General features: G+C 44.8%; 3 protein-coding genes across 5 annotated transcripts in view; 2 read left to right on the top strand and 1 right to left on the bottom strand.

The window, feature by feature from the left end:
• LOC110498286 (nucleolar and spindle-associated protein 1) lies at window positions 1-6,508 on the top strand. Of its 3 annotated transcripts, none has more exons than XM_021574912.2 (12): window positions 1-281; window positions 441-503; window positions 1,335-1,505; window positions 1,613-1,790; window positions 2,067-2,162; window positions 2,354-2,466; window positions 4,329-4,379; window positions 4,472-4,869; window positions 5,091-5,254; window positions 5,386-5,505; window positions 5,863-5,965; window positions 6,155-6,508. In XM_021574912.2, the coding sequence occupies exons 1-12, from the start codon at window positions 204-206 to the stop codon at window positions 6,240-6,242; spliced, it is 1,623 nt and encodes a 540-aa protein (XP_021430587.2). In that variant the 5' UTR covers window positions 1-203; the 3' UTR covers window positions 6,243-6,508. The 3 variants fall into 3 exon arrangements, with proteins under 3 accessions (XP_021430587.2, XP_021430588.2, XP_036811253.1); XM_021574913.2 differs by having other exon boundaries at window positions 5,392-5,505; XM_036955358.1 differs by lacking the exon at window positions 5,863-5,965 and having other exon boundaries at window positions 6,155-6,506.
• Window positions 6,258-9,328, bottom strand: ndufaf1 (NADH:ubiquinone oxidoreductase complex assembly factor 1). The gene is made up of 5 exons (XM_021574915.2): window positions 9,099-9,328; window positions 7,899-8,417; window positions 7,470-7,655; window positions 6,811-6,885; window positions 6,258-6,704 (listed from the first exon to the last, which is right to left on the bottom strand). Exons 2-5 carry the CDS (start codon window positions 8,388-8,390, stop codon window positions 6,564-6,566), a joined length of 894 nt encoding a protein of 297 aa, XP_021430590.2. The 5' UTR covers window positions 8,391-8,417; window positions 9,099-9,328; the 3' UTR covers window positions 6,258-6,563.
• Window positions 9,165-26,596, top strand: part of rtf1 (RTF1 homolog, Paf1/RNA polymerase II complex component) — a 23,387-nt gene continuing 5,955 nt past the window's right edge. The window contains exons 1-13 of the mRNA XM_036955357.1: window positions 9,165-9,543; window positions 10,610-10,741; window positions 11,005-11,164; window positions 11,450-11,648; window positions 13,874-14,012; window positions 16,942-17,198; window positions 17,488-17,665; window positions 18,216-18,298; window positions 19,028-19,115; window positions 21,072-21,179; window positions 21,773-21,850; window positions 22,067-22,188; window positions 26,094-26,151. Coding sequence (XP_036811252.1) covers window positions 9,460-9,543; window positions 10,610-10,741; window positions 11,005-11,164; window positions 11,450-11,648; window positions 13,874-14,012; window positions 16,942-17,198; window positions 17,488-17,665; window positions 18,216-18,298; window positions 19,028-19,115; window positions 21,072-21,179; window positions 21,773-21,850; window positions 22,067-22,188; window positions 26,094-26,151 — 1,686 coding nt within the window. The 5' untranslated portion in view covers window positions 9,165-9,459. The remainder of the gene's footprint in view (window positions 9,544-10,609; window positions 10,742-11,004; window positions 11,165-11,449; window positions 11,649-13,873; window positions 14,013-16,941; window positions 17,199-17,487; window positions 17,666-18,215; window positions 18,299-19,027; window positions 19,116-21,071; window positions 21,180-21,772; window positions 21,851-22,066; window positions 22,189-26,093; window positions 26,152-26,596) is intronic.

A 26,596-nucleotide genomic window follows, 5' to 3' on the forward strand; every position in this document is an offset into this window, starting at 1 on the left:
GAAATGACTTTTGATTGGTTGCGAGGTACTTCCGTGTACATCTGCCAGCCAATCAAATGTCTTATACTCCAGTTTTTTGAACCTGAGCATTTTAACCGTCAGGCGCGACAAAATAAATTGTCTGTGAGTCGGAGCGGGTTAGATAAAACGTGTTCAAGCGACAAACTAATTTGTTTGTTTTTTAGGTAAAACAAGAAAAAAAAATGGAATTGGATTCCATGAAGTATGCCGAATTACGCAGTCTTGCGAAGGAGATTGGGCTCAAAACCTCAAAACTGAAGGTACAATAAATCGTAAACAGTAACTGTATTGGGTTGTTGGTGGGTTAGCTAACGCGTTAGCTAGCTAACGTCACCCAACTAACAGCTAGTTAACTTACTATATTATCCATCACGTTGTTTTGCAGTGTATAACCTAGCTAACTTTGTGTTTTATTTAAGGCTGATAAGCTTCTGAAGGTGCTCAAGGAGCATTTCCAGCAGCAGGGAGATGTTGCAGTGGAGGTACGTTAAGTTCTGGCTTGAAGCTCCCTCCAACTTCTGTTCAAATTCTTTTTTATTTTCTCTCGTTTTTGTTCTTGTTCTATTTTACTTAAAATCACAATTTTAATTTGTCACATGCGCCTAATACAACACACTTACAAGCCTTTTAACCAACAATGCAGATGTGTAAAGGTATTTACTAAATAAACTTGGAAGTAAATCAGAAAATAGAAAAATGACTAATTTTAAGAGCAACAATAAAACAACAGTAACAAGGCTATGTACAAGGGGTACAGGTACAGAGTCGATGTGTGGGGGGCACAGATTAGTCGAGGTTAACATTTACATGTAGGTAGAGGTAAAGTGACTGCATATACTTTATACTACTACATTGATTACTGCATAGGGCTCCCGAGTGGCGCAGCGATCTAAGGTTCTGCAACTCAGTGCAAAAGGTGTCGCTACTGTCCCTTGTTTGAATCCAGGCTCCATCACATCCGGCCGTGATTGGGAGTACCATAGGACAGAGCACAATTGGCCCCGTGTCTTCTGGGTTTGGCCGGGGTAGGCTGTCTTTGTCAATAAGAATTAGTTCTTCACCGGCTTGCTTAGTTAAATACAGGTGTAAATTGATATTGATTACTGCATTGTTGGAATAAGAACATCTTTGCAAGAAAGGCGTTTCACTGTAATTTGTGCACTTGACATTTTAAAAACGCAACTTATTACACTTCTACGCGATCTGCAAGGTACACCGATTATCTCCTTAACTTTCTTTCCGTGTGTTTTACAACTAGCTATGTTTGCCGTGTAGATTTACAGCCAGTAGCAAACCTCTGGTTGTGTATTTAGCAGGGAGATGAGACTGGCATCGCTGCACAGGATGATGTCAACTCAACCCAGGAAGTCAACCATTCGTCACAGGTTGACGATGAGCCTTTCCTAAAACATCAAACTCAGGAGTTTGTTACCAAACGTCGCGGTAGAGGGCGACCGAAGAAGAGGAAGGAGCCTGAAGATGAGGTGTGTGTGTGTGTGCCCCGACAGTGGTCTCCATGTGTCTTTTTATGTTAAGAAAGGATATGTGTTAGCTCTGTTTGAGAAACTGAACTATGGTGTTTTTGATCTAGATCTTTGAGAAGCTGGTTGAACCCAGAATCGGCCAAGGGAGTGTTAAGAGAAGGAAAACGTCTGCCGCTAAGGATTCTGGGACGGCAGCACCAGTGGAGGAGGCACAGAAAACCAATGTTCAGACACATCCTGAACCTGGCCACAAAGATGCAGCCCCGGCAGTGACGTTTGAGAAAGGTTAGTCTGGTGGCAGTGTTTTATGTAGAGCATCAACTCTGGTTTCAGTAACATCCATTAGGGTGGCAGGTCGCCTAGCAGTTAAGAGCATTGGGCAAGTAACCAAGAGGTTGGTGGTTCGAAGACCAGAGTCGGTAAAAAATCTTTCTGTCCTTGAGCAAGGCACTTACCCTAATTGCTCCTGTAAGTCGCTCTGGATAAGAACATCTGCTAAATTTACTAAAATGTCAAAATAAAAAAATATTATCGATCACATTCTCATATTGCTTTGCATAGGAGAGGGACAGGAGGTGGTGAAGCCAGTGGGAAAGATCCCTCGCCACGAGGGGCTCCTGAAGAGGACTAAGTCGATGCTGAAGCCTACGACACCAAGTTAGTCATCTGAATCATATGTTCTGTAGTTACAGGATCTAAAAAAAAAATGTTTAGGTCCTTGCTTGAAACGATGTCTGTCCGGGAATACATTAAGCCTCAAGATAAGTAGTGAAAATTCTGACCCGGGGGAGAGAAAGAGAAGAAAAAAAATATATATATATATATTATTTACACCCTTTCTATTGTAGACTTCAGAAAGCTCCACGAGGCACATTTCAAGAGGATGGAGTCAATCGATTCGTACGTGGAAAGGAAGACCAAGCAAGTTGATTTGTTCAGAAGTTCCGTGAAGGAACTGAAGGTAATGAACTCTACCCCTCAACTCTGGACCTCAAAGCCAGTTCCACTGTGTTGTTTTTTAAATCAGGGACTCATTTAGACCTGGGACACCAGGTGGGTGCAATTTTAATTATCAGGTAAGAACAGAAAACCAGCGGTCTCTGGACCTCGCAGGGTCAGAGTTGAACTACACTGCTCAAAAAAAATAAAGGGAACACTAAAATAACACATCCTAGATCTGAATTAATGAAATATTCTTATTAAATACTTTTTTCTTTACATAGTTGAATGTGCTGACAACAAAATCACACAAATGATCAATGGAAATCAAATTTATCAACCCATGGAAGTCTGGATTTGGGGTCACACTCAATTAAAGTGGAAAACCACACTACAGGCTGATCCAACTTTGATGTAATGTCCTTAAAACAAGTCAAAATGAGGCTCAGTAGTGTGTGTATGGCCTCCACGTGCCTGTATGACCTCCCTACAACGCCTGGGCATGCTCCTGATGAGGTGGCGGATGGTCTCCTGAGGGATCTCCTCCCAGACCTGGACTAAAGCATCCGCCAAGTCCTGAACAGTCTGTGGTGCAACGTGGCGTTGGTGGATGGAGCGAGACATGTCCCAGATGTGCTCAATTGGATTCAGGTCTGGGGAACGGGCAGGCCAGTCCATAGCATCAATGCCTTCCTCTTGCAGGAACTGCTGACACACTCTAGCCACATGAAGTCTAGCATTGTCTTGCATTAGGAGGAACTCAGGGCCAACTGCACCAGCATATGGTCTCACAAGGGGTCTGAGGATCTCATCTCGGTACTTAATGGCAGTCAGGCTACCTCTGGCGAGCACATGGAGGGCTGTGCGGCCCCCCAAAGAAATGCCACCCCACACCATGACTGACCCACCTCCAAACCGGTCATGCTGGAGGATGTTGCAGGCAGCAGAACGTTCTCCACGGCGTCTCCAGACCGTCACGTGCTCAGTGTGAACCTGCTTTCATCTGTGAAGAGCACAGGGCGCCAGTGGCGAATTGGCCAATCTTGGTGTTCTCTGGAAAATGCCAAACGTCCTGCACGGTGTTGGGCTGTAAGCACAACCCCCACCTGTGGACGTCGGGCCCTCATACCACCCTCATGGAGTCTGTTTCTGACCGTTTGAGCAGACACATGCACATTTGTGGCCTGCTGGAGGTCATTTTGCAGTGCTCCTCCTTGCACAAAGGCGGAGGTAGCGGTCCTGCTGCTGGGTTGTTGCCCTCCTACGGCCTCCTCCACGTCTCCTGATGTACTGGCCTGTCTCCTGGTAGCGCCTCCATGCTATGGACACTACGCTGACAGACACAGCAAACCTTCTTGCCACAGCTCGCATTGATGTGCGATCCTGGATGAGTTGCACTACCTGAGCCACTTGTGTGGGTTGTAGACTCCGTCTCATGCTACCACTAGAGTGAAAGCACCGCCAGCATTCAAAAGTGACCAAAACACCAGCCAGGAAGCATAGGAACTGAGAAGTGGTCTGTGGTTACCACCTGCAGAACCACTCCTTTATTGGGGGTGTCTTGCTAATTGCCTATAATTTCCACCTGTTGTCTATTCCATTTGCACAACAGAATGTGGAATTTATTGTCAATCAGTGTTGCTTCTTAAGTGGACAGTTTGATTTCACAGAAGTGTGATTGACTTGGAGTTACTTTGTGTTTAAGTGTTCCCTTCATTTTTTTGAGCAGTGTATATAATAGAGGTGGTGTTTGTGTTGTGGTCAAGGTGGGGGTTTGATGTTCAATGTCAAATTAGCCCAAGGAACTATTAATTACAAAATAGCATAGCTAATTCATAAATGTATCAAATGGTTAATTATATATTGTATTTTTAAATTCTTTAGGTTCTCTCCGATAAGACTCTTTCTAACCCGACTGAAGGAAAAACCCCAGGGGTAAGCAGTACATGTTGAATCTTTTTTTAGCTTCTTAATTGGTTCCTATTCAATTGTTGCTTGGTGTGATCAGTCCTTGATGTGTTTTCCAGATGTCGAGCTGTGCCTCCCTGTTCAGCCCAGCATCCCAGAGACCTGCCACAGACCAACGCAGACAGACCCGATTCTCAGGCATCAAATCTGCCACTGATAAAAGTAGACTCTCAGCCAGTAAGCCAGCCACAGACAAACGCAGACAGACCCGGGTCTCAGCCATCAAATCTGCCACTGATAAAAGTAGACTCTCAGCCAGTAAGCCAGCCACAGACAAACGCAGAGAGACCCGGGTCTCAGCCATCAAATCTGCCACTGATAAAAGTAGACTCTCAGCCAGTAAGCCAGCTACAGACAAACGCAGACAGACCCGGGTCTCTGGCACCAACTCCCCTCAGAAGGACACTGTTGTTCCATTCAGACCCACAGTCCTGTCCACTTGCAGGATCAATGTCCGGTGAGTCTTTTAAAAAAAAACATCGGTCTGATTTAGTTAGTACCAAGTACTTTACAGTGCTACTGAAACTTCTTGGTTAAACCTCTCGTGATGAACTTCACACCATGCCCTGTGTGACGAGTTGCTGCAAAATAGAAGTTAACTAACTAGCTTTTGTTCAAGGTGACCGTTTTCTAGAATGAAATGTTACAGATTAAGTCCAACTGTTGGTTTGTGTAAAGGTTCTCTCAGGCTACTCGGGATAATGAGCACAAGAGGCCCATGGTCAAGACACCAGCGCGCCCGTCAACCCGCGTGGAACTCGTCACTCCTGGGAAAGAGACTAAAGTTGGCGGGAACCGTGAAGTCAACAGGCCCTCTGTTCCCTCTAGCACCAAGACGCCAGGTAACGTCCTCTCTAGATCAAGATCACGTTAAATTTCATTTCTACGTAGTCTTTACTTTGCGTTTTCTTTGCGTTACAACTGAATTGATTCCTTCCTGTTTTCTTTGGTATTTTTCCTTTCTTTTAATTAGGAACAGCATTTGTGTTTAATGCAAACACCAGTGTTCTTTCTAACACTCCTGGAACCAACAAGGCCAACTTTGATCTGAAGGCCAGTCTCTCTAAGCCTCTCACCTACAAGCCTCACAAGGGTAAGTCGATAATGCCCCCCGGTTTATAGTGTCTAGTCGATAACGCCCCGGCTTATCGTGTCTAGTCGATAACGCCCCGGCTTATCGCGTCTAGTCGATAACGCCCCGGCTTATCGCGTCTAGTCGATAACGCCCCGGCTTATCGCGTCTAGTCGATAACGCCCCGGCTTATCGCGTCTAGTCGATAACGCCCCGGCTTATCGCGTCTAGTGGATAACGCCCCGGCTTATCGCGTCTAGTGGATAACGCCCCGGCTTATCGCGTCTAGTCGATAACGCCCCGGTTTATCGCGTCTAGTCGATAACGCCCCGGCTTATCGCGTCTAGTCGATAACGCCCCGGCTTATCGTGTCTGTAGGGAAGCTGAAGCCTTATGGAGAGACCAAGGAGAACACCGCTGACCAGTCTCAGATTGTTCTTTCACACCAGAAGAACTACAAACAGCACCCGGTTCAGACGAGGTGAGTGTCGGGAACAAAAAAAGGGAAAAGTGGAGGGGGAATTTGAGTAATTGAATTCCCAGCTTTTGTCAATCGTTCATTGATTACTCAGTTAAAAAAAAAGTCCAAGGGAACTAATTGAGTGTCTGTCCTGAAACTTGTTCTCTTTCCGATTGGCTGTATTGATTTCCATATTTATTTTTATTCAAGGGAGCAAAGGAGGACAAAACAGACTGAAGACAGGAAGCAGAAGAAAGTGAACATGCTTGGAGCCAGACGAGGCCTCGTCATGACCTAATTATTCTGTCACCCCCCCCCCCCCCCCCCCCCACTCTTCTGTAAAGATTAGACCCTGTTTTTACTGCATCTGTCCTCTGTACTGTTATGATTGTTCAATTTTCCTCTGTAGTTCCTCAAACAACTTCACTATTACAATGTTATGTACTTTTATTGTTCACATTAACATGTTAAATATTTTGGTCATCTGTAATTCACATGTTTTACAGTGCGTATAAGTTTGTTGTACTTTTTCCAGAATTGTAAATACATGTAGTAAATTTGGCATTTCCTGAAGCAGACTTTTTTGGGGGGGGGACTTGGTAGGTGATGCTTGTTGTCTTCAGACTTCAGGGTTCCTCTTGTATACCTCATATGCGAACTCCTCTGTGTGTGCACGGTCGTTACACACGGCAACGAAATCAATCTCCAGTTGAAATGGACCGTCTGCCTTATCACCCAACGTTATTCCTATGGTGTTAACCTAGGAGCACAAAACAGACATTAAGAGTTGCAAAAACCTAGCAAGTGAATCGTCATTTTACCCATGTCTGAGTACTATGTAGTACTTAGAGTATAATTTTTCTTACTTTGTCCAACCAGAGAGGATGCTGATCATCTTGTACCCTCCCGCGACTAGAGAGGAAGAATTTTGAGAATGGAATCTGTAAAGATGCAATCAAATGTTAGCACCCAAATACTTCTGGACTAACTAAGATCACACGGCGATAGCCTCGGTCGTGTCCTATAGTAGTCACAACTAAGATCACACGGCGATAGCCTCGGTCGTGTCCTATAGTAGTCACAACTAAGATCACACGGCGATAGCCTCTGTCGTGTCCTATAGTAGTCACAACTAAGATCACACGGCGATAGCCTCGGTCGTGTCCTATAGTAGTCACAACTAAGATCACACGGCGATAGCCTCGGTCGTGTCCTATAGTAGTCACAACTAAGATCACACGGCGATAGCCTCGGTCGTGTCCCATAGTAGTCACAACTAAGATCTCACGGCGATAGCCTCGCTCATTTCCTATGTGCTGTGTGAGACACAAACAATTGAAGACAGTTTCCTTAAACGAAAAGCCAAAACCAAGCAAGGGAGACTGGGAACGCGTTCAGTAGAACGCAACGTTCAGATGGAAATGGACTGTAATAAAACGAAACATGCCTCTAATATGTAGACTATGGAATCATAACGTCCCTATTACATGGCATTGGCAACAAAGTGTCCCTGGCTAAGCTGTACCTTGACATCTTGCCAGTAAGGTCCTCCCCGTGTGTACAGGAAGTAACTGTACATGTCGTCCTTCTGGTGTGAGAAGTAGGTCTCCGCACCGACGTTAATCATCCATGGTCGCCCGTCCCCACGGATACGCAGGTGCAGGGTGTTGAAGCTGGACCAATCGTGATGCTTCTTACTGTCAAACGAACCCTAGAGAAAACATGTTTTTTTGGGGGGGGGGGGTTAACATCTCGCATGGCCATGCTTCCCAAGGATGAGTAATGGAACTGATGGAAGGACGTGCTCAATGTTTGGCAGCCGTTTAATCTTACTGGGGAGGAAAGACTAGCCTGAGTACCGGTGTTTGTATAATCATGCCAACTCATTGGCAAGAGGGCAGAAACGGACTGGCACCCGGGCTAAGTTAAGACAGGGTGCCAGATCAGTACTAACCATGGGCGGTTTGGAACGTAGAGTGCAGTATCCACTATATCGTGTCTCTCCGTCCCTGGGGGGAGCAGAACAGAGGGTCCCATACATCAGACATGTAGCGTTGTTCCTGCCTAGCTTCAGATAGGCCTCACTCCTCCCGCCGATCTCTTGGTCTGAAGACACTGTCCACTGCTCCAGGCTCTCTGGCCCTCTGAACTCCCAGATCACCCTGGTCTGTTCCAGGATATGTTCAATCAGTGGCTTTCCCTCTGGCCCTGTCCAGCGGCCCAGAAACTCATTCTTCAGCAGAGTGAAATGCTTTCGTATCCCCTCCACACCTTTATTGAAGTCAAACTTCTTCCATATGGGGGTGTTGTCCTGTGTCTGGCCTGGCCGTCTGTACTCTCCTCCAGAGATAGCCCTCCATCCCACAGACAGGTGTGGGGTCAAGAGTCTCTGTTTGTAGCAGGATCCAAGAAATCTCACTGCTGGGGTGAAATGTGTAGCTGCCATAAAAAACAATCCTGGGTTCTTGCCTTACTGTTGGGGGGGAGACAAAAGTGGTCGTTAAGGATTGACTGTCAAGAGGAGCAAGTACAATGTCACAGCCAGGGCATTATCATGTTCATTGCCATAGGTATCCCTTGATCATCTCACTCAGTTCCATTACACAAAAGTCAATGACGATGACGAAAGCATCTTCTGTAAAAAGGTATGCTTTGTTGTGCCGCGACGCTCAGTCTGAACATTAAAACACTGATTTCTTGCGGTACTGTTTTGGAAGCATAAGGTCCTTATATTTCATATCTGCAAGAATTCAATTAAATTGATACACACCGTTTATAGGGTTAGGATTCCCACACGGCCATATCTCCATGTTACTGCGCTTTGAGAAATTATTTTGATGTGATATTAAAGTATAGGGATTTGTTTCAACACATGTAGATGAGTACTTGGCTGTTTTGGTTTACATAGTCAATTCGCCCTTTATACAAAACATGTAACATTGGACTAAGGAGTAACGTTTGGCTCCTTTAGTGAAATATTGGACTAAGCCATTAGCTATATGACCACATCAACAGTCTGTAACAGGACATCCAGGTTCTGGTTAATAGTCATATGAAGACAAGCTAAGTGAATAACAGAATGTACAATATCAATCAACTCATTTTGATAGCAGGAAATGCAATGGTTTTTTTTTCTGTCGTTAACGTTACTTACCCGGTGACTGACAACTGAACTTGTTACCGGTCGGATCGGTCTCACGAATTTATTTACAAATAGACCTTAAGTAAACAGCATTGTGTTCTTCACTTTGTAGCGTAGAATAAAAATCAGTATAATCTCTAACCGATTTTTTTATAAATGTGTAATTATGATGTTTTTTTTAAATACGGAAGCGTACCAATCCAAGGTTGTGTTCCGTCCAGATAAAAGTCCTACCTGAAATCACTGCCGGTGATTTTCAGTTCCGCTTGTTCTCCAGTCGTTGCGACAATGTTCAGTTGTATATCGGCCCGTTGTGGAGGACTGCGGAGTTTTAGTTCAACAGCCACCACAGACGAAACATAAAGCTTTAATCATGGTGAATGTAAAGAAACGGAAAGGTCGAGTCGTTATTGACTCTGACTCTGAAGACAGCGCCAGTGATGATAATTTAGATCAAGTAAGGAGGTTTCTATGTGGTTTTTTTTTTCCGCTCTCGGTGTTGACAACCTAGGTAATGTTAGCTGTGCCTAGGAGTTTTGGAGGAAAACACCGCGCCATAGGCCTGACGTTTTATTGGCTTTATTCAATTCCAGTTTATAGTATCATGTGGCAACGACAATAATCTGTGATAATTTGCTAATCAAATAATACAGTGACCTACGGATTTATAACGCAATCTTTCTGCATGACCCGAAGGGGCGCAGCTGAAGTTAAATGTTGACACACAGTTAGCTAATGTTAGCTAACCAGCTAGCGTCCGATAGACTGTCCCGTTTCTGTACAGCCAGTGGTGTTGCTATAAAGACATGTCAATCGTAGATTTAGCATAGCCTTACATGTAGCAGTGAAGGTGGTAATTTGCCATCTTTGCTATTATACCTCCTGATAGTAATTTAGTTAGGTAGCTAGCAACAATTCGGCCTGTTGATTACATTTTGTTTTGGTAAACATACAGTTAAACGTTGACACAAGCTTCAACAGGGAGGTAGGTATATTACCGAATGATGGCTCATATATATTTTTTACACAGCACCATATTAAAATAAAATCATTTAAGTTTCTCACTGTAAAATAAGACCACATAATAAAAGCGAGTGACTGATAAACTATAGTACCACACATGCAACAGCCTCTAAATATACTGTAAAGGTTTAGTCAACAAAAATGTAACTTTTACCTGTTCTGCTGTCCTCTGAGCAGGCCATACAGAATTCATCCTGTATAAGTCAATCCATATTAACTATCGAAAATATATATATGTTGTAAGCTCCTCCACTATTTTACCTGCCCATTGTCTTATCACTGTGAAAGCCTTTTCAGACACAATCGCCCATGCTTTAAACTTACCCCTCTGTCTTGTGTATCTCACCCTGTGGCACCCAGGCGCTTCCGTCTCAATCCATATGAACTGTTAACAACACCTATTTTTATTATAGGATGTCAGCTTGTCCACTTTGTCTGTTTTGATGTACTGTATCAGGAGTTCAGGCACTCACCTCTGTCTCTCACCCTGTGGCCCCCAGGAGCTTCTGTCTCTGGCCACCAAGAGGAAGAGGGTGGACTCGGATGACCAGCAGGATAACCAACAGGATGACCAGCCAGTCAGTAAGCCTGCAGCCTCATCAGACTCGGAGACATCAGACAGCGACGATGAGGTATGAATCTCCTCTCTATATCTATGTTGATCTCCTTAGGGCTGGTTTCCTGTACTAAGAAGCTTGCTCAACTGAGGATCTTTTTTTTTTTAGAAAAATGTTTTAGTCCCTGACTAGGATTGACCAGGGTCCAGGAAACCAGCCCTTACACTAGGTGGCATGAAAGAGTCATGTTATTATCACTATATTTTTATACAGTCCTTGATGCTCCACGTGACAACATTGTGTTTACTGATTTTTCTGTGTATGTTGTTTTCACTTAGTGGACCGCCGGTGGTCCTAAAGTCAAGAAGAAAGTTAAGCCAGGGAAACCGACAACAACAGAGAAGAAGAAAGAGGCCGCGAAGAAGAAGGCACATAAAGCTGCATCGTCCGGTAGTTCTGGTGGAGACAGTTCAGCTGACAGTTCTGCCCCCGAGGAGGGTACGTTGTCCTGAGACCCCGGGCTCATCCCCCCCCTTCATCTTTCCTCTATACTTCTCATCCTCTCTCTTTGGCTCCTTCTAAAAACACATTGGAGAGGATGACCCGAGGGGAGAGACCTTGGATCTTCTCATTCTATATACACTTGAGAAGGAGATGGGATGCAAGGAATCTTTTAAAGACTAATTGAGATAGACCCCAAGAGCTGTTGATTGCTGCCAGTGGTTTATTTGACCATTTTGATTCTTGCGTATCTACCAACTAATAATGCTAACTCACCTCCAGGTGAGGTGTCTGACTCCGAGAGCAACAGCTCTGCCTCCAGCTCAGACTCCTCGTCGGAGGACGATGTCTTCAGGGACGACTACGGAGAGGACCTGATGGGAGACGAGGAGGACAGGGCTCAGCTGGAGCAGATGACAGAGAAGGAGAGGGAGCAGGAGCTATTCAATAGGATAGAGAAGAGGGAGGTGCTCAAGAGGAGGTAAGTCTACTTCAGGAAGTTGGAACTATAAGGGACAGTTTCCTGGATGCAAATTTTAGCCTAGTCCTGGACTAAGAAGCAAAAGTGATCCTTGGAGTACAGAGCCGCGTTCATTTATTCATATGAAGAATATAAGGTGAGACTGTGGTCGGGCGGGAGAGTTGAGACTGAGACTGTCGTCGGGCGGGAGAGTTGAGACAGACTGTCGTCGGGCGGGAGAGTTGAGACTGTCGTCGGGCGGGAGAGTTGAGACTGTCGTCGGGCGGGAGAGTTGAGACTGTCGTCGGGCGGGAGAGTTGAGACTGTCGTCGGGCGGGAGAGTTGAGACTGTCGTCGGGCGGGAGAGTTGAGACTGTCGTCGGGCGGGAGAGTTGAGACTGTCGTCGGGCGGGAGAGTTGAGACTGTCGTCGGGCGGGAGAGTTGAGACTGTCGTCGGGCGGGAGAGTTGAGACTGTCGTCGGGCGGGAGAGTTGAGACTGTCGTCGGGCGGGAGAGTTGAGACTGTCGTCGGGCGGGAGAGTTGAGACTGTCGTCGGGCGGGAGAGTTGAGACTGTCGTCGGGCGGGAGAGTTGAGACTGTCGTCGGGCGGGAGAGTTGAGACTGTCGTCGGGCGGGAGAGTTGAGACTGTCGTCGGGCGGGAGAGTTGAGACTGTCGTCGGGCGGGAGAGTTGAGACTGTGGTTGGGCGGGCGGGAGAGCTGAGACTGTGGTCGGGCGGGCGGGAGAGCTGAGACTGTGGTCGGGCGGGCGGGAGAGCTGAGACTGTGGTCGGGCGGGCGGGAGAGCTGAGACTGTGGTCGGGCGGGCGGGAGAGCTGAGACTGTGGTCGGGCGGGCGGGAGAGCTGAGACTGGTTGGGCGGGCGGGAGAGCTGAGACTGTGGTCGGGCGGGCGGGAGAGCTGAGACTGTGGTCGGGCGGGCGGGAGAGCTGAGACTGTGGTCGGGGGGCGGGAGAGCTGAGACTGTGGTCGGGGGGCGGGAGAGCTGAGACTGTGGTCGGGCGGGCGGGAGAGCTGAGACTGTGGTCGGGCGGGCGGGAGAGCTGAGACTGTGGTCGGGCGGGCGGGAGAGCTGAGACTGGTCGGGCGGGCGGGAGAGCTGAGACTGTGGTCGGGCGGGCGGGAGAGCTGAGACTGTGGTCGGGCGGGCGGGAGAGCTGAGACTGTGGTCGGGCGGGCGGGAGAGCTGAGACTGTGGTCGGGCGGGCGGGAGAGCTGAGACTGAGATGGTGTGTGTGTGCTCAACAAAAATATAAAAACAACATTTTAAATGTTAATTTCTTTACCATAAGCCGCTGCCAATGTTGTGTTAGGGAATTGGCACATAATTGCATTTTATCAATGGCAATTAGAATGCACAGAGATACCTTGACTAAATCCTGAGGCCCGTTGTTGTTATTCATTCGCCACCATCGCCTTTAGGGATTCTCGAGTGGCGCAGCGGTCTAAGGCTCGGCGCTAGTGGCATCACTACAGACACCCTGGTTCGAATCCAGGCTGTACAATTTGCCCAGCGCTGCCCGGGTTTGGTCGTCATTATGAATTAGAATTTGATTCTTAACTGACTCTCCTAGTTAAATAAAGGTATAAATAAAAAGGCCCCATGTCTCAAGGATCTGTAGACAACTCCTGGATCCTGAAAATGTCCCAGTTCTTCCGTGGCCTGCATACTCACCAGACATGTCACCCGTTGAGCATGTTTGGGATGCTCTGGATCGACGTGTACGACGACATGTTCAACAGGAACAGGCCAACATTCTACAGGCCATCATTCATAACCAACTCAAAAGAGATGTCCCGCCGCATGATGTTGGTCACATCAGAAACTGACTGGTTTTCTGACCCACGACCCTACAATTATTTATTTAAAGGTTTCTGTGACCTACAGATGCATATCTGTGTTCCCAGTCTTGTGAAATCCATAGATCAGGGCCTAATTAATTTATTTCAATTGACAGATTTTCTTATATGAGCTGTAACTCGGTAACGTCTTTGAAATTGTTGCATGTTACGTTGATATTTTTGCTCTGTATGTATGTATGTATGTATATATATGAAGAATTTCTAAAAGAAAGTCCTGAATAACACACCAAAGACATGTTGCAAATCCCCGTGATTGTCCTAATTGCCTGATCAGAATATATTCTTAATCGACTTGCCTAGTTAAATAAATATATATATATATAATTATGTACATCCCATAATCGAACATCTTCTGTATCAGATTTGAAATTAAAAAGAAACTGAAGACGGCGAAGAAGAAGGAGAAAGAGGAGAAGAAAAAGAAGGACGAGGAAGAACGGAAGAAACGAGAGAGATCATCCGGTCATCATGAAGACCGGACTCATCAGGACCTGCAGGTGGTGAGTTCATCTTCTGGAAACATTTCTAAAGACGCATTGTGCAGGAGTATGACGTATTGAGGTAGATATGTACATGTAGGTAGGTGTAAAGTGACTAGACATCAGGATAGATAATAATAAGGTATTTGAGGTAGATATGTACATGAAGGCAGGGTAAAGTGACTAGACATCAGGATAGATAATAATAAGGTATTAGAGGTAGACATGTACATGAAGGCAGGGTAAAGTGACTAGACATCAGGATAGATAATAATAAGGTATTAGAGGTAGATATGTACATGAAGACAGGGTAAAGTGACTGGACATCAGGATAGATAATAATAAGGTATTAGAGGTAGATATGTACATGAAGGCAGGGTAAAGTGACTAGACATCAGGATAGATAATATTAAGGTGAGGTAGATATGTACATGAAGGCAGGGTAAAGTGACTAGACATCAGGATAGATAATAATAAGGTATTAGAGGTAGATATGTACATGAAGGTAGGGTAAAGTGACTAGACATCAGGATAGATAATAATAAGGTATTTGAGGTAGATATGTACATGAAGGCAGGGTAAAGTGACTAGACATCAGGATAGATAATAATAAGGTATTTGAGGTAGATATGTACATGAAGGCAGGGTAAAGTGACTAGGCATCAGGATAGATAATAATAAGGTATTAGAGGTAGATATGTACATGAAGGCAGGGTAAAGTGACATCAGGATAGATAATAATAAGGTATTTGAGGTAGATATGTACATGAAGGCAGGGTAAAGTGACTAGACATCAGGATAGATAATAAGTTATTGAGGTAGATATGTACATGAAGGTAAAGTGACTAGTCATCAGGATAGATAATAATAAGGTATTTGAGGTAGATATGTACATGAAGGTAAAGTGACTAGACATCAGGATAGATAATAATAAGGTATTTGAGGTAGATATGTACATGAAGGTAAAGTGACTAGACATCAGGATAGATAATAATAAGGTATTTGAGGTAGATATGTACATGAAGGTAAAGTGACTAGACATCAGGATAGATAATAATGAGGTATTAGAGGTAGATATGTACATGAAGGTAAAGTGACTAGACATCAGGATAGATAATAACAAGGTATTAGAGGTAGATATGTACATGAAGGCAGGGTAAAGTGACTAGACATCAGGATAGATAAGGTATTTGAGGTAGATATGTACATGAAGGCAGGGTAAAGTGACTAGACATCAGGATAGATAAGGTATTTGAGGTAGATATGTACATGGAGGCAGGGTAAAGTGACTAGACATCAGGATAGATAATAATAAGGTATTTGAGGTTGATATGTACATGAAGGCAGGGTAAAGTGACTAGACATCAGGATAGATAATAAGGTATTTGAGGTAGATATGTACATGAAGGCAGGGTAAAGTGACTAGGCATCAGGATAGATAATAATAAGGTATTTGAGGTAGATATGTACATGAAGGCAGGGTAAAGTGACTAGACATCAGGATAGATAATAATAAGGTATTTGAGGTAGATATGTACATGAAGGTAAAGTGACTAGACATCAGGATAGATAATAATGAGGTATTTGAGGTAGATATGTACATGAAGGTAAAGTGACTGGACATCAGGATAGATAATATTAAGGTATTTGAGGTAGATATGTACATGAAGGCAGGGTAAAGTGACTAGACATCAGGATAGATAATAACAAGGTATTAGAGGTAGATATGTACATAAAGGCAGGGTAAAGTGACTAGGCATCAGGATAGATAATTGAGGTAGATATGTACATGAAGGCAGGGTAAAGTGACTAGACATCAGGATAGATAATAATAAGGTATTTGAGGTAGATATGTACATGAAGGTAAAGTGACTAGACATCAGGATAGATAATAATAAGGTATTAGAGGTAGATATGTACATGAAGGTAAAGTGACTAGACATCAGGATAGATAATAATAAGGTATTTGAGGTAGATATGTACATGAAGGCAGGGTAAAGTGACTAGTCTCCCAGTCCCTGCCACTGAAAACCATCCCCCACAGCATGATGATGCTGCCATCATGGTGCCAGGTTTCCTCCTGACATGATACTTGGCATTCAGGCCAAGGAGTTCAATCTTGGTTTCATCAGACCAGAGAATCTTGTTTCTCATGGTCTGAGAGTCTTTAGGTGGCTTTTGGCAAACTCTAAGCGGACTGTAATGTGCCTTTTACTGAGGAGTGGCTTCAATCTGGCCACTCTACCATAAAGGCCTTATTGGTGGAATGCTGCAGAGATGGTTATCCTTCTGGAAGTTTCTCCCATCTCCACAGAGGAACTCTGAATCTTTGTCAGAGTGACAATCAGGTTCTTGGTCACCTCCCTGACCAAGGCCCTTCTCCCCCGATTGCTCAGTTTGGCCGGGCGGCCAGCTCTAGGAAGTGTCTTGGTGGTTCCAAACTTCTTCCATTTAAGAATGATGGAGGCCACTGTGTTCTTGGGGAACTTCAATGCTGCAGACATTTGTTGGTACCCTTCCCCAGATCTGTGCCTCGACACAAATATTTCGACCTCAGTGCATGTCAGCACAAAAAACCAAACCATGTCAACTGTGGGACCTTATATAGACAGCTGTGTGCCTTTCCAAATCATGTCCAATCAATTGCATTTACCACAGATGGACTCCAATCAAGTTGTAGAAACATCTCAAAGATGATCTATGGAACCAGGAACCTGAGCTAAATTTTAAGTCTCATAGCAAAGGGTCTGAATACTTATGTAAATAAGCTATTTCTGTTTGTTTTTAAAAATATATTTGCCAAAAGATCTAAAAAAAACTCAGCTTTGCCATTATGGGGTATTGTGTGTAGATTGATGAGGGGGGAAAAATTATTTAATCCATTTTAGAATAAGGCTGTAATGTAACACAATGTGGAAAAAGTCATTTTAAATACTTTTTATTGTGTTAGGTTATGTCCCACAACAAGGAGAGGAGAACTAAACGGGACGAGAAGCTGGATAAAAAGTCTCAGGCCATGGAGGAACTGAAAGCGGAGAGAGAGAAAAAGAAAACGAGGACAGCGGAGCTCCTGGCGAAACGGCAGCCCCTGAAGACCAGCGAGGTGTACTCTGACGACGAGGAGGAGGAAGAGGAGGAGGACGAAGACAAATCCTCAGTAAAGAGCGATCGCAGTTCACGCTCTTCATCTTATTCCGAAGACGAAGAGTGAGTATCTATCCATCAGCTGTGGGTTTATTTTTTAAATGTTCCTAGTAGTACTGGAGCTCAATGTTAAACACTGCAAATTAGTAGTTCCTTAATAGGTCTAAATTACTTTGTTGAATTTGGTCTTCAATATTTAGTTGGTCTAAGAAATCTCATTTCAGTAACCTTGTAACTTAAAAAAATATATATATATTTTTTGACTATTTGAAACCGTTCTGCTTGACCAACGATCTGTGACCAACGATCGGTGACCAGTGTTTCTATGTTTTCTGTCTCGGGATGTTTCCAGGAAAGAGGAGACGCCACCAAAGTCTCAGCCCGTGTCACTGCCAGACGAGCTGAACCGTGTCCGTCTGTCCCGACACAAACTGGAGCGCTGGTGCCACATGCCGTTCTTCCAGAAGACCGTCAGCGGCTGCTTCGTACGGATCGGCATCGGGAACAGTAGTAGCAAACCAGTTTACAGGGTAACAAGATGCATTTATTGGGGCTGTTTCCCCATGAGACAGATTAAAGTCCTACCCCACTCCTTTTTTCACCTCATTTATCACCTGATTTACTGAACTAAAGGCACATCTCAATAGGTGGTCCAGGTATCCACACGGCGTGGGGGGGGGGGCTTCCTCGTTAGTTCTCTATTGCTCCTCGTTAGTTCCTCAGGCAAGATGGAGGCTGATGACATCAGAGGACACCGGCCTACCACTCCTTGAAGTTTGCACTTGTGTCAAAAAACAAAAATGGAGAAAAAAAACTATTTTGGTCAAAACATATATTTTCTTTACCCTTATGTGTTTGTACATTACTGTGTTAATTCGTGGGATATTATTTACAACAGTAAAAGTTATTTAATTATTATTATTATTTTTAAATATCTTGAGTGCATGTTTAAACCTGGTCCTAGACTGAACATCCTGCTCAATGTTGAATCTCCGTGTCTGGGAAACTTATTTCCGATTTAACTTTGATATTTTCAGTTCTGTTCAATAATGAGTATTTCTTGTAATTCCCTGTGATAAGGTGGCTGAAATAGTTGACGTGGTAGAGACGGCTAAAGTGTACCAGTTGGGAACCACCCGGACGAACAAAGGACTACAGTTACAGTACGACATCCTTCATTTAAAACTACTCGCCTCTCACCTGCTACTACCCTTGGCTTCTCTTCTTCCTGTTTCTCTCCACCTCCTCTTCCTGTTTCTCTCTCCTCTTACCCGCTACTACCCTTGGCTTCTCTTCTTCCTGTTTCTCTCCACCTCCTCTTCCTGTTTCTCTCTCCTCTTACCCGCTACTACCCTTGGCTTCTCTTCTTCCTGTTTCTCTCCACCTCCTCTTCCTGTTTCTCTCTCCTCTTACCTGCTACTACCCTTGGCTTCTCTTCTTCCTGTTTCTCTCCACCTCCTCTTCCTGTTTCTCTCTCCTCTTACCTGCTACTACCCTTGGCTTCTCTTCTTCCTGTTTCTCTCCACCTCCTCTTCCTGTTTCTCTCTCCTCTTACCCGCTACTACCCTTGGCTTCTCTTCTTCCTGTTTCTCTCCACCTCCTCTTCCTGTTTCTCTCTCCTCTTACCTGCTACTACTCTTGGCTTCTCTTCTTCCTGTTTCTCTCCACCTCCTCTTCCTGTTTCTCTCTCCTCTTACCTGCTACTACCCTTGGCTTCTCTTCTTCCGCTTTCTCTCCACCTCCTCTTCCTGTTTCTCTCTCTCTCTCCTCTTCCTGTTTCTCTCTCTCTCTCCTCTTCCTGTTTCTCTCCTCCTCTCTTCCCGTTTCGCTATTTCTGTCTCTTCGTCTGTGACGGTTTCTCTGTGCCCCGTCCCATAATCTCTCTCCTCTAGGCATGGTGGTGATACCCGAGTCTTCAGACTGGAGTTTGTGTCCAATCAAGAGTTCACAGAAAACGAGTTCATGAAGTGGAAGGAGGCGGTGAGTTGACTGGAAGGAGCATGCTGATTGGCTGGTTGACTTGAGGAAGTGGGAAATTGAGATTTCTGGTTGGTTGGATGGTTGACTTGAGGAAGTACCAGAGGGAACGTGCTGATTGTGGATAGAGGAGCATGGTTGCTTGAACTCCTCCTCCTGGTAGACTACTAGTCTATTGTTACAAATCTTGCCAAGGGAATATCCAAAGTGACTGGGAAAGATGAATGTTGTGGATCATAGCCAGTATGCAGGTTCCCACTCTAGATGAGATCAATAAGAAGGAGCAGGGTTCTGTTATACCTGGTTGCGTCGGCCCTGTCGGAGAGCAGAGTCTCTCTTGATATGTCTCCTCTCTGTCTACAGATGATCATAGCCAGTATGCAGGTTCCCACTCTAGATGAGATCAATAAGAAGGAGCAGGGTTCTGTTATACCTGGTTGCGTCGGCCCTGTCGGAGAGCAGAGTCTCTCTTGATGTTTCTCCTCTCTGTCTACAGATGATCATAGCCAGTATGCAGGTTCCCACTCTAGATGAGATCAATAAGAAGGAGCAGGGTTCTGTTATACCTGGTTGCGTCGGCCCTGTCGGAGAGCAGAGTCTCTCTTGATGTTTCTCCTCTCTGTCTACAGATGATCATAGCCAGTATGCAGGTTCCCACTCTAGATGAGATCAATAAGAAGGAGCAGGGTTCTGTTATACCTGGTTGCGTCGGCCCTGTCGGAGAGCAGAGTCTCTCTTGATATGTCTCCTCTCTGTCTACAGATGATCATAGCCAGTATGCAGGTTCCCACTCTAGATGAGATCAATAAGAAGGAGCAGGGTTCTGTTATACCTGGTTGCGTCGGCCCTGTCGGAGAGCAGAGTCTCTCTTGATGTTTCTCCTCTCTGTCTACAGATGATCATAGCCAGTATGCAGGTTCCCACTCTAGATGAGATCAATAAGAAGGAGCAGGGTTCTGTTATACCTGGTTGCGTCGGCCCTGTCGGAGAGCAGAGTCTCTCTTGATGTTTCTCCTCTCTGTCTACAGATGATCATAGCCAGTATGCAGGTTCCCACTCTAGATGAGATCAATAAGAAGGAGCAGGGTTCTGTTATACCTGGTTGCGTCGGCCCTGTCGGAGAGCAGAGTCTCTCTTGATGTTTCTCCTCTCTGTCTACAGATGATCATAGCCAGTATGCAGGTTCCCACTCTAGATGAGATCAATAAGAAGGAGCAGGGTTCTGTTATACCTGGTTGCGTCAGCCCTGTCGGAGAGCAGAGTCTCTCTTGATGTTTCTCCTCTCTGTCTACAGATGATCATAGCCAGTATGCAGGTTCCCACTCTAGATGAGATCAATAAGAAGGAGCAGGGTTCTGTTATACCTGGTTGCGTCAGCCCTGTCGGAGAGCAGAGTCTCTCTTGATGTTTCTCCTCTCTGTCTACAGATGATCATAGCCAGTATGCAGGTTCCCACTCTAGATGAGATCAATAAGAAGGAGCAGGGTTCTGTTATACCTGGTTGCGTCGGCCCTGTCGGAGAGCAGAGTCTCTCTTGATGTTTCTCCTCTCTGTCTACAGATGATCATAGCCAGTATGCAGGTTCCCACTCTAGATGAGATCAATAAGAAGGAGCAGGGTTCTGTTATACCTGGTTGCGTCGGCCCTGTCGTAGAGCAGAGTCTCTCTTGATGTTTCTCCTCTCTGTCTACAGATGATCATAGCCAGTATGCAGGTTCCCACTCTAGATGAGATCAATAAGAAGGAGCAGGGTTCTGTTATACCTGGTTGCGTCGGCCCTGTCGGAGAGCAGAGTCTCTCTTGATGTTTCTCCTCTCTGTCTACAGATGATCATAGCCAGTATGCAGGTTCCCACTCTAGATGAGATCAATAAGAAGGAACAGGGTTCTGTTATACCTGGTTGCGTCGGCCCTGTCGTAGAGCAGAGTCTCTCTTGATGTTTCTCCTCTCTGTCTACAGATGATCATAGCCAGTATGCAGGTTCCCACTCTAGATGAGATCAATAAGAAGGAACAGGTCATCAAAGAGGCTTGTAACTACAAATTCAACGACAAAGACATCGAGGACGTGAGTATCTGTCCGTCTCAAATATCACCTCCTTTCCCTATATAGAGCACTACTTTAGACCAGGGACCCTGTTCCTTATGTAGTGCCCATAGACCTCTGGTTTAAAGTAGTGCACTATATAGGGAATAGGGCTCTGGTCTAAAGTAGTGCACTATATAGGGAATAGGGTGGAATAGGGCTCTGGTCTAAAGTAGTGCACTATATAGGGAATAGGGCTCTGGTCTAAAGTAGTGCACTATATAGGGGAATAGGGCTCTGGTCTAAAGTAGTGCACTATATAGGGAATAGAGCTCTGGTCTAAAGTAGTGCACTATATAGGGAATAGGGCTCTGGTCTAAAGTAGTGCACTACATAGGGAATAGGCTCTGGTCTAAAGTAGTGTACTATATAGGGAATAGGGCTCTGGTCTAAAGTAGTGCACTATATAGGGAATAGGGTGGCATAGGACCCTGGTCTAAAGTAGTGCACTATATAGGGAATAGGGTGCCATTGGGGATGTAATGTTGGTCTTATTTCCCGGTCATACCTATTCTGTGCCATATTAATGATGTTCATTACAGTGTTGAACTTTGACCTTGTTTGTTGATCCACAGATTGTTAAAGAGAAAGACAGATTCAGAAAGGCTCCTTCCAACTACGCCATGAAGAAAACATCACTACTCAAAGATAAGGTAGATAAATTAACATCTCCTGTGTACGGTGTGTGTGTACGGTGTGTGTGCAGTGTGTGTGCATACACTCTGTTGATTCCATAGAGTTGTATTTTCTGATTCCATTTATTGTTCATGTGGTGTCCACCTTATACCTGCAGATCAGCATTTCATTGTCCTGCGTACCATGTGTATCCTGTTGCAGGACAAATGAACTTGACTTGTGTCTTCCTCCAGGCTATGGCTGAGGAGAGTGGAGAAGGAGACCGAGCCAAAGAGATCCAGGACCAGCTGAATGAGTTGGAGGAGAGGGCCGAGCATCTGGACAGACAGAGGACCAAAAACATCTCTGCCATCAGGTAAACACAATAATCATATTATACAACTTCACTTGTTTAGCGTCTTCGTTGTACGAACAGTTTTAAAATCGACCTGAGTAGAAGTGCATCGCTTGTGAAACTGAGCTGTTGTTGGGGGGGGAGGGGGGGGGATGATGAATGTACGTACATAGCAATGTTTGTATAGTAAGATCCAATTTTGGGCCCAATGAAACACGCATGAGGTAAACCTGACTTTTACAATGTTTTTTTTTAAAGTGAAGAAACATTGAATTAAATGTAAATGTCCTCACAACACGTTAAACGGGATATTTTGCAACTTACCCGGAGTCAGATGAACTCGTGGATACTATTTTATGTCTCTGCGTGCAGTTTGAAGGTTGTTTCTGGAGCTAACTGGCGCTAACTGCTAACTGGCGCTAACTGCTAACTGGCGCTAACTGCTAACTGGCGCTAACTGCTAACTGGCGCTAACTGCTAACTGGCGCTAACTGCTAACTGGCGCTAACTGCTAACTGGCGCTAACTGCTAACTGGCGCTAACTGCTAACTAGCGCAGTGATTATCCCTTTAATCTGTTTTACAACAACCGGTGCGGCGCGGCTAGCTTATATGATGAGATTGTTATGGATAAGAGCGAGAATATTTGTTCAACAGCAGCCAAGCATCGATCACCATGTCATCAGAATAAGAACCTATATTTATTTTAAAGGAATATCAAACTCATCACACAATACTCCATAATGACATCACAATACTCCATAATGACATCACAATACCCCATAATGACATCACAATACCCCATAATGACATCACAATACCCCATAATGACATTCACAATACCCCATAATGACATTCACAATACCCCATAATGATATCACAATACCCCATAATGACATCACAATACCCCATAATGACATCACAATACCCCATAATGACATCACAATACCCCATAATGACAAAGTGAAAACATGTTTTTAGAAATGTTTGTACATTTATTACAAATAAAAGATACCTTATTTACATAAATATTCAGACCCTTTGCTATGAGAATCGGAATTGAGCTCTGGTGCATCCTGTTTCCATTGATCATCCTTGAGATGTTTCTACAACTTGATTGGAGTCCACCTGTGGTAAATTCAATTGATTGGACATGATTTGGAAAGGCACACACTCCTGACTATATAAGGTCCCACAGTTGACAGTGCATGTCAGATCAAAAACCAAACCATGAGGTCGAAATAATTGTCCGTAGAGCTCCGAGACAGGATTGTGTCGAGGCACAGATCTGGGGAAGGGTACCAAACAAATGTCTGCAGCATTGAAGGTCCCCAAGATCACCGTGGCCTCCATCATTCTTAAATGGAAGAAGTTTGGAACCACCAAGACTCTTCCTAGAGCTGGCAGCCCGGCCAAATTGCGCAATCGGGGGAGAAGGGCCTTGATCAGGGAGGTGACCAAGAACCCGATGGTCACTCTGACAGAACTCCAGGGTTCCTCTGTGGAGATGAGAGAACCTTCCAGAAGGACAACTATTTCTGCAGTACTCCACCAATGAGGCCTTTATGGCCGAGTGGCCGAACGGAAGCCACCCCTCAGTAAAAGGCACATGACAGCCCAGTTGGAGTTTGCCAAATGACATCTAAAGGACTCTCAGACCATGAGAAACAAGATTCTCTGATCTGATGAAACCAAGATTGAACTCTTTGGCCTGAATGCGAAGCGTACACGTTTGGAGGAAACCTGGCACCATCCCTACGGTGAAGCATGGTGGTGGAAGCATCATGCTGTGGGGATGTTTTTCAGCGGCAGGGACTGAGAGACTGGTCAGGATTGAGGGAAAGATGAATGGAGCAAAGTGCAGAGAGATTCTTGAAGAAAACTTGCTCAGGACCTCAGACTGGGGCGAAGCCTCACTTTCCAACAAGAAACGACCCTAAGCACCCAGCCAAGACAATGCAGGAGTGGCTTCGGGACAAGTCTCTGAATGTCCTTGAGTGGACCAGCCAGAGCCCCGACTTGAACCTGATCAAACATTTCCTGAGAGACCTGAAAATAGCTGTACAGCGACACTCCCCATCCAACCTGACAGAGCTTGAGAGGATCTGCAGAGAAGAACGTGGAGACACTCCCCAAATACAGGTATGCCAAGCAGGGAGCATCATACCCAAGAAAACTGGAGGCTGTAATCGCCACCGATGGTGCTTCAACAAAGTTCTGAGTAAAGGGTCTGAATGTTTATGGAAATGTCATATTTCAGTTTGAGATTTTTTTTTAAATAAATTTGCCAACATTCTAAAAAAAACTGTTTTTTGCTTTTGTCATTATTGGGTATTGTGTGTAGATTGATGAATAATTATTTTAGAATAAGTCTGTAACGTAACAAAGTGGAGAAAGTCAAGGGGTTTGAATACTTTGAATACTTTCTGAATAATACATTTCTCCGAATGTATCTAAACCTCTCTGTCCATCTGTCTCCTCTGAATGTATCTAAACCTCTCTGTCCATCTGTCTCCTCTGAATGTATCTAAACCTCTCTGGCCATCTGTCTCCTCTGAATGTATCTAAACCTCTCTGTCCATCTGTCTCCTCTGAATGTATCTAAACCTCTCTGGCCATCTGTCTCCTCTGAATGTATCTAAACCTCTCTGGCCATCTGTCTCCTCTGAATGTATCTAAACCTCTCTGGCCATCTGTCTCCTCTGAATGTATCTAAACCTCTCTGGCCATCTGTCTCCTCTGAATGTATCTAAACCTCTCTGTCCATCTGTCTCCTCTGAATGTATCTAAACCTCTCTGGCCATCTGTCTCCTCTGAATGTATCTAAACCTCTCTGTCCATCTGTCTCCTCTGAATGTATCTAAACCTCTCTGTCCATCTGTCTCCTCTGAATGTATCTAAACCTCTCTGGCCATCTGTCTCCTCTGAATGTATCCAAACCTCTCTGTCCATCTGTCTCCTCTGAATGTATCTAAACCTCTCTGTCCATCTGTCTCCTCTGAATGTATCTAAACCTCTCTGGCCATCTGTCTCCTCCGAATGTATCTAAACCTCTCTGGCCATCTGTCTCCTCTGAATGTATCTAAACCTCTCTGTCCATCTGTCTCCTCTGAATGTATCTAAACCTCTCTGGCCATCTGTCTCCTCCGAATGTATCTAAACCTCTCTGGCCATCTGTCTCCTCTGAATGTATCTAAACCTCTCTGGCCATCTGTCTCCTCTGAATGTATCTAAACCTCTCTGTCCATCTGTCTCCTCTGAATGTATCTAAACCTCTCTGGCCATCTGTCTCCTCCGAATGTATCTAAACCTCTCTGGCCATCTGTCTCCTCTGAATGTATCTAAACCTCTCTGTCCATCTGTCTCCTCTGAATGTATCTAAACCTCTCTGGCCATCTGTCTCCTCCGAATGTATCTAAACCTCTCTGGCCATCTGTCTCCTCTGAATGTATCTAAACCTCTCTGGCCATCTGTCTCCTCTGAATGTATCTAAACCTCTCTGTCCATCTGTCTCCTCTGAATGTATCTAAACCTCTCTGGCCATCTGTCTCCTCTGAATGTATCTAAACCTCTCTGGCCATCTGTCTCCTCTGAATGTATCTAAACCTCTCTGGCCATCTGTCTCCTCTGAATGTATCTAAACCTCTCTGTCCATCTGTCTCCTCTGAATGTATCTAAATCTCTCTGGCCATCTGTCTCCTCCGAATGTATCTAAACCTCTCTGGCCATCTGTCTCCTCTGAATGTATCTAAACCTCTCTGTCCATCTGTCTCCTCTGAATGTATCTAAACCTCTCTGGCCATCTGTCTCCTCTGAATGTATCTAAACCTCTCTGTCCATCTGTCTCCTCTGAATGTATCTAAACCTCTCTGTCCATCTGTCTCCTCTGAATGTATCTAAATCTCTCTGGCCATCTGTCTCCTCCAGCTACATCAACCAGAGGAATCGTAGCTGGAACATCGTGGAGTCTGAGAAGGCTCTAGTCGTAAGTATCCCAGCCTCCATCTGAACTAAATATCTGTCATCGCAGCGCAATTATGTTTTTAATCCGTTAGTTTTTGGTTTTGTTATAAATGTACACTGAACAAAAAAATATAAACGCAACATGTAACAATTTCATAGATTTTACTGAGTTACAGTTCAATAAGGAAATCAGTCAATTAAAATAAATACATGAGGCCCTAATCTATGGATTTCACATGACTGGGAATACAGATGTCCATCTGTTGGTCACAGATACCTTAAACAAAAGTAGGGGTGTGGATCAGAAAACCAGTCTGTGTGATCACCATTTGCCTCATACATCTCCTTCACATAGAGTTGATCAGGCTGTTGATTGTGGCCTGTGGAATGTTGTCCCCACTCCTCTTCAATGGCTGTATGACAACACATCTCCTTCACATAGAGTTGATCAGGCTGTTGATTGTGGC

The sequence above is a fragment of the Oncorhynchus mykiss genome, chromosome 19 (genome assembly GCF_013265735.2).
Source record: "Oncorhynchus mykiss isolate Arlee chromosome 19, USDA_OmykA_1.1, whole genome shotgun sequence".
In the NCBI taxonomy this organism is placed as follows: domain Eukaryota; kingdom Metazoa; phylum Chordata; class Actinopteri; order Salmoniformes; family Salmonidae; genus Oncorhynchus; species Oncorhynchus mykiss.

Coding starts and splice junctions, on each gene's coding strand:
- LOC110498286 (XM_021574912.2), top strand. CDS start 204: ATGGAATTGGATTCCATGAAGTATGCCGAATTACGCAGTCTTGCGAAG. Junction 1,506..1,612: donor GGAAGGAGCCTGAAGATGAG/GTGTGTGTGTGT, acceptor TTTTTGATCTAG/ATCTTTGAGAAGCTGGTTGA. Junction 2,467..4,328: donor GTTCCGTGAAGGAACTGAAG/GTAATGAACTCT, acceptor TAAATTCTTTAG/GTTCTCTCCGATAAGACTCT.
- ndufaf1 (XM_021574915.2), bottom strand. CDS start 8,390: ATGGCAGCTACACATTTCACCCCAGCAGTGAGATTTCTTGGATCCTGC. Junction 7,656..7,898: donor TACGTTCCAAACCGCCCATG/GTTAGTACTGAT, acceptor TGTTTTCTCTAG/GGTTCGTTTGACAGTAAGAA. Junction 6,705..6,810: donor ATCCTCTCTGGTTGGACAAA/GTAAGAAAAATT, acceptor TTGTGCTCCTAG/GTTAACACCATAGGAATAAC.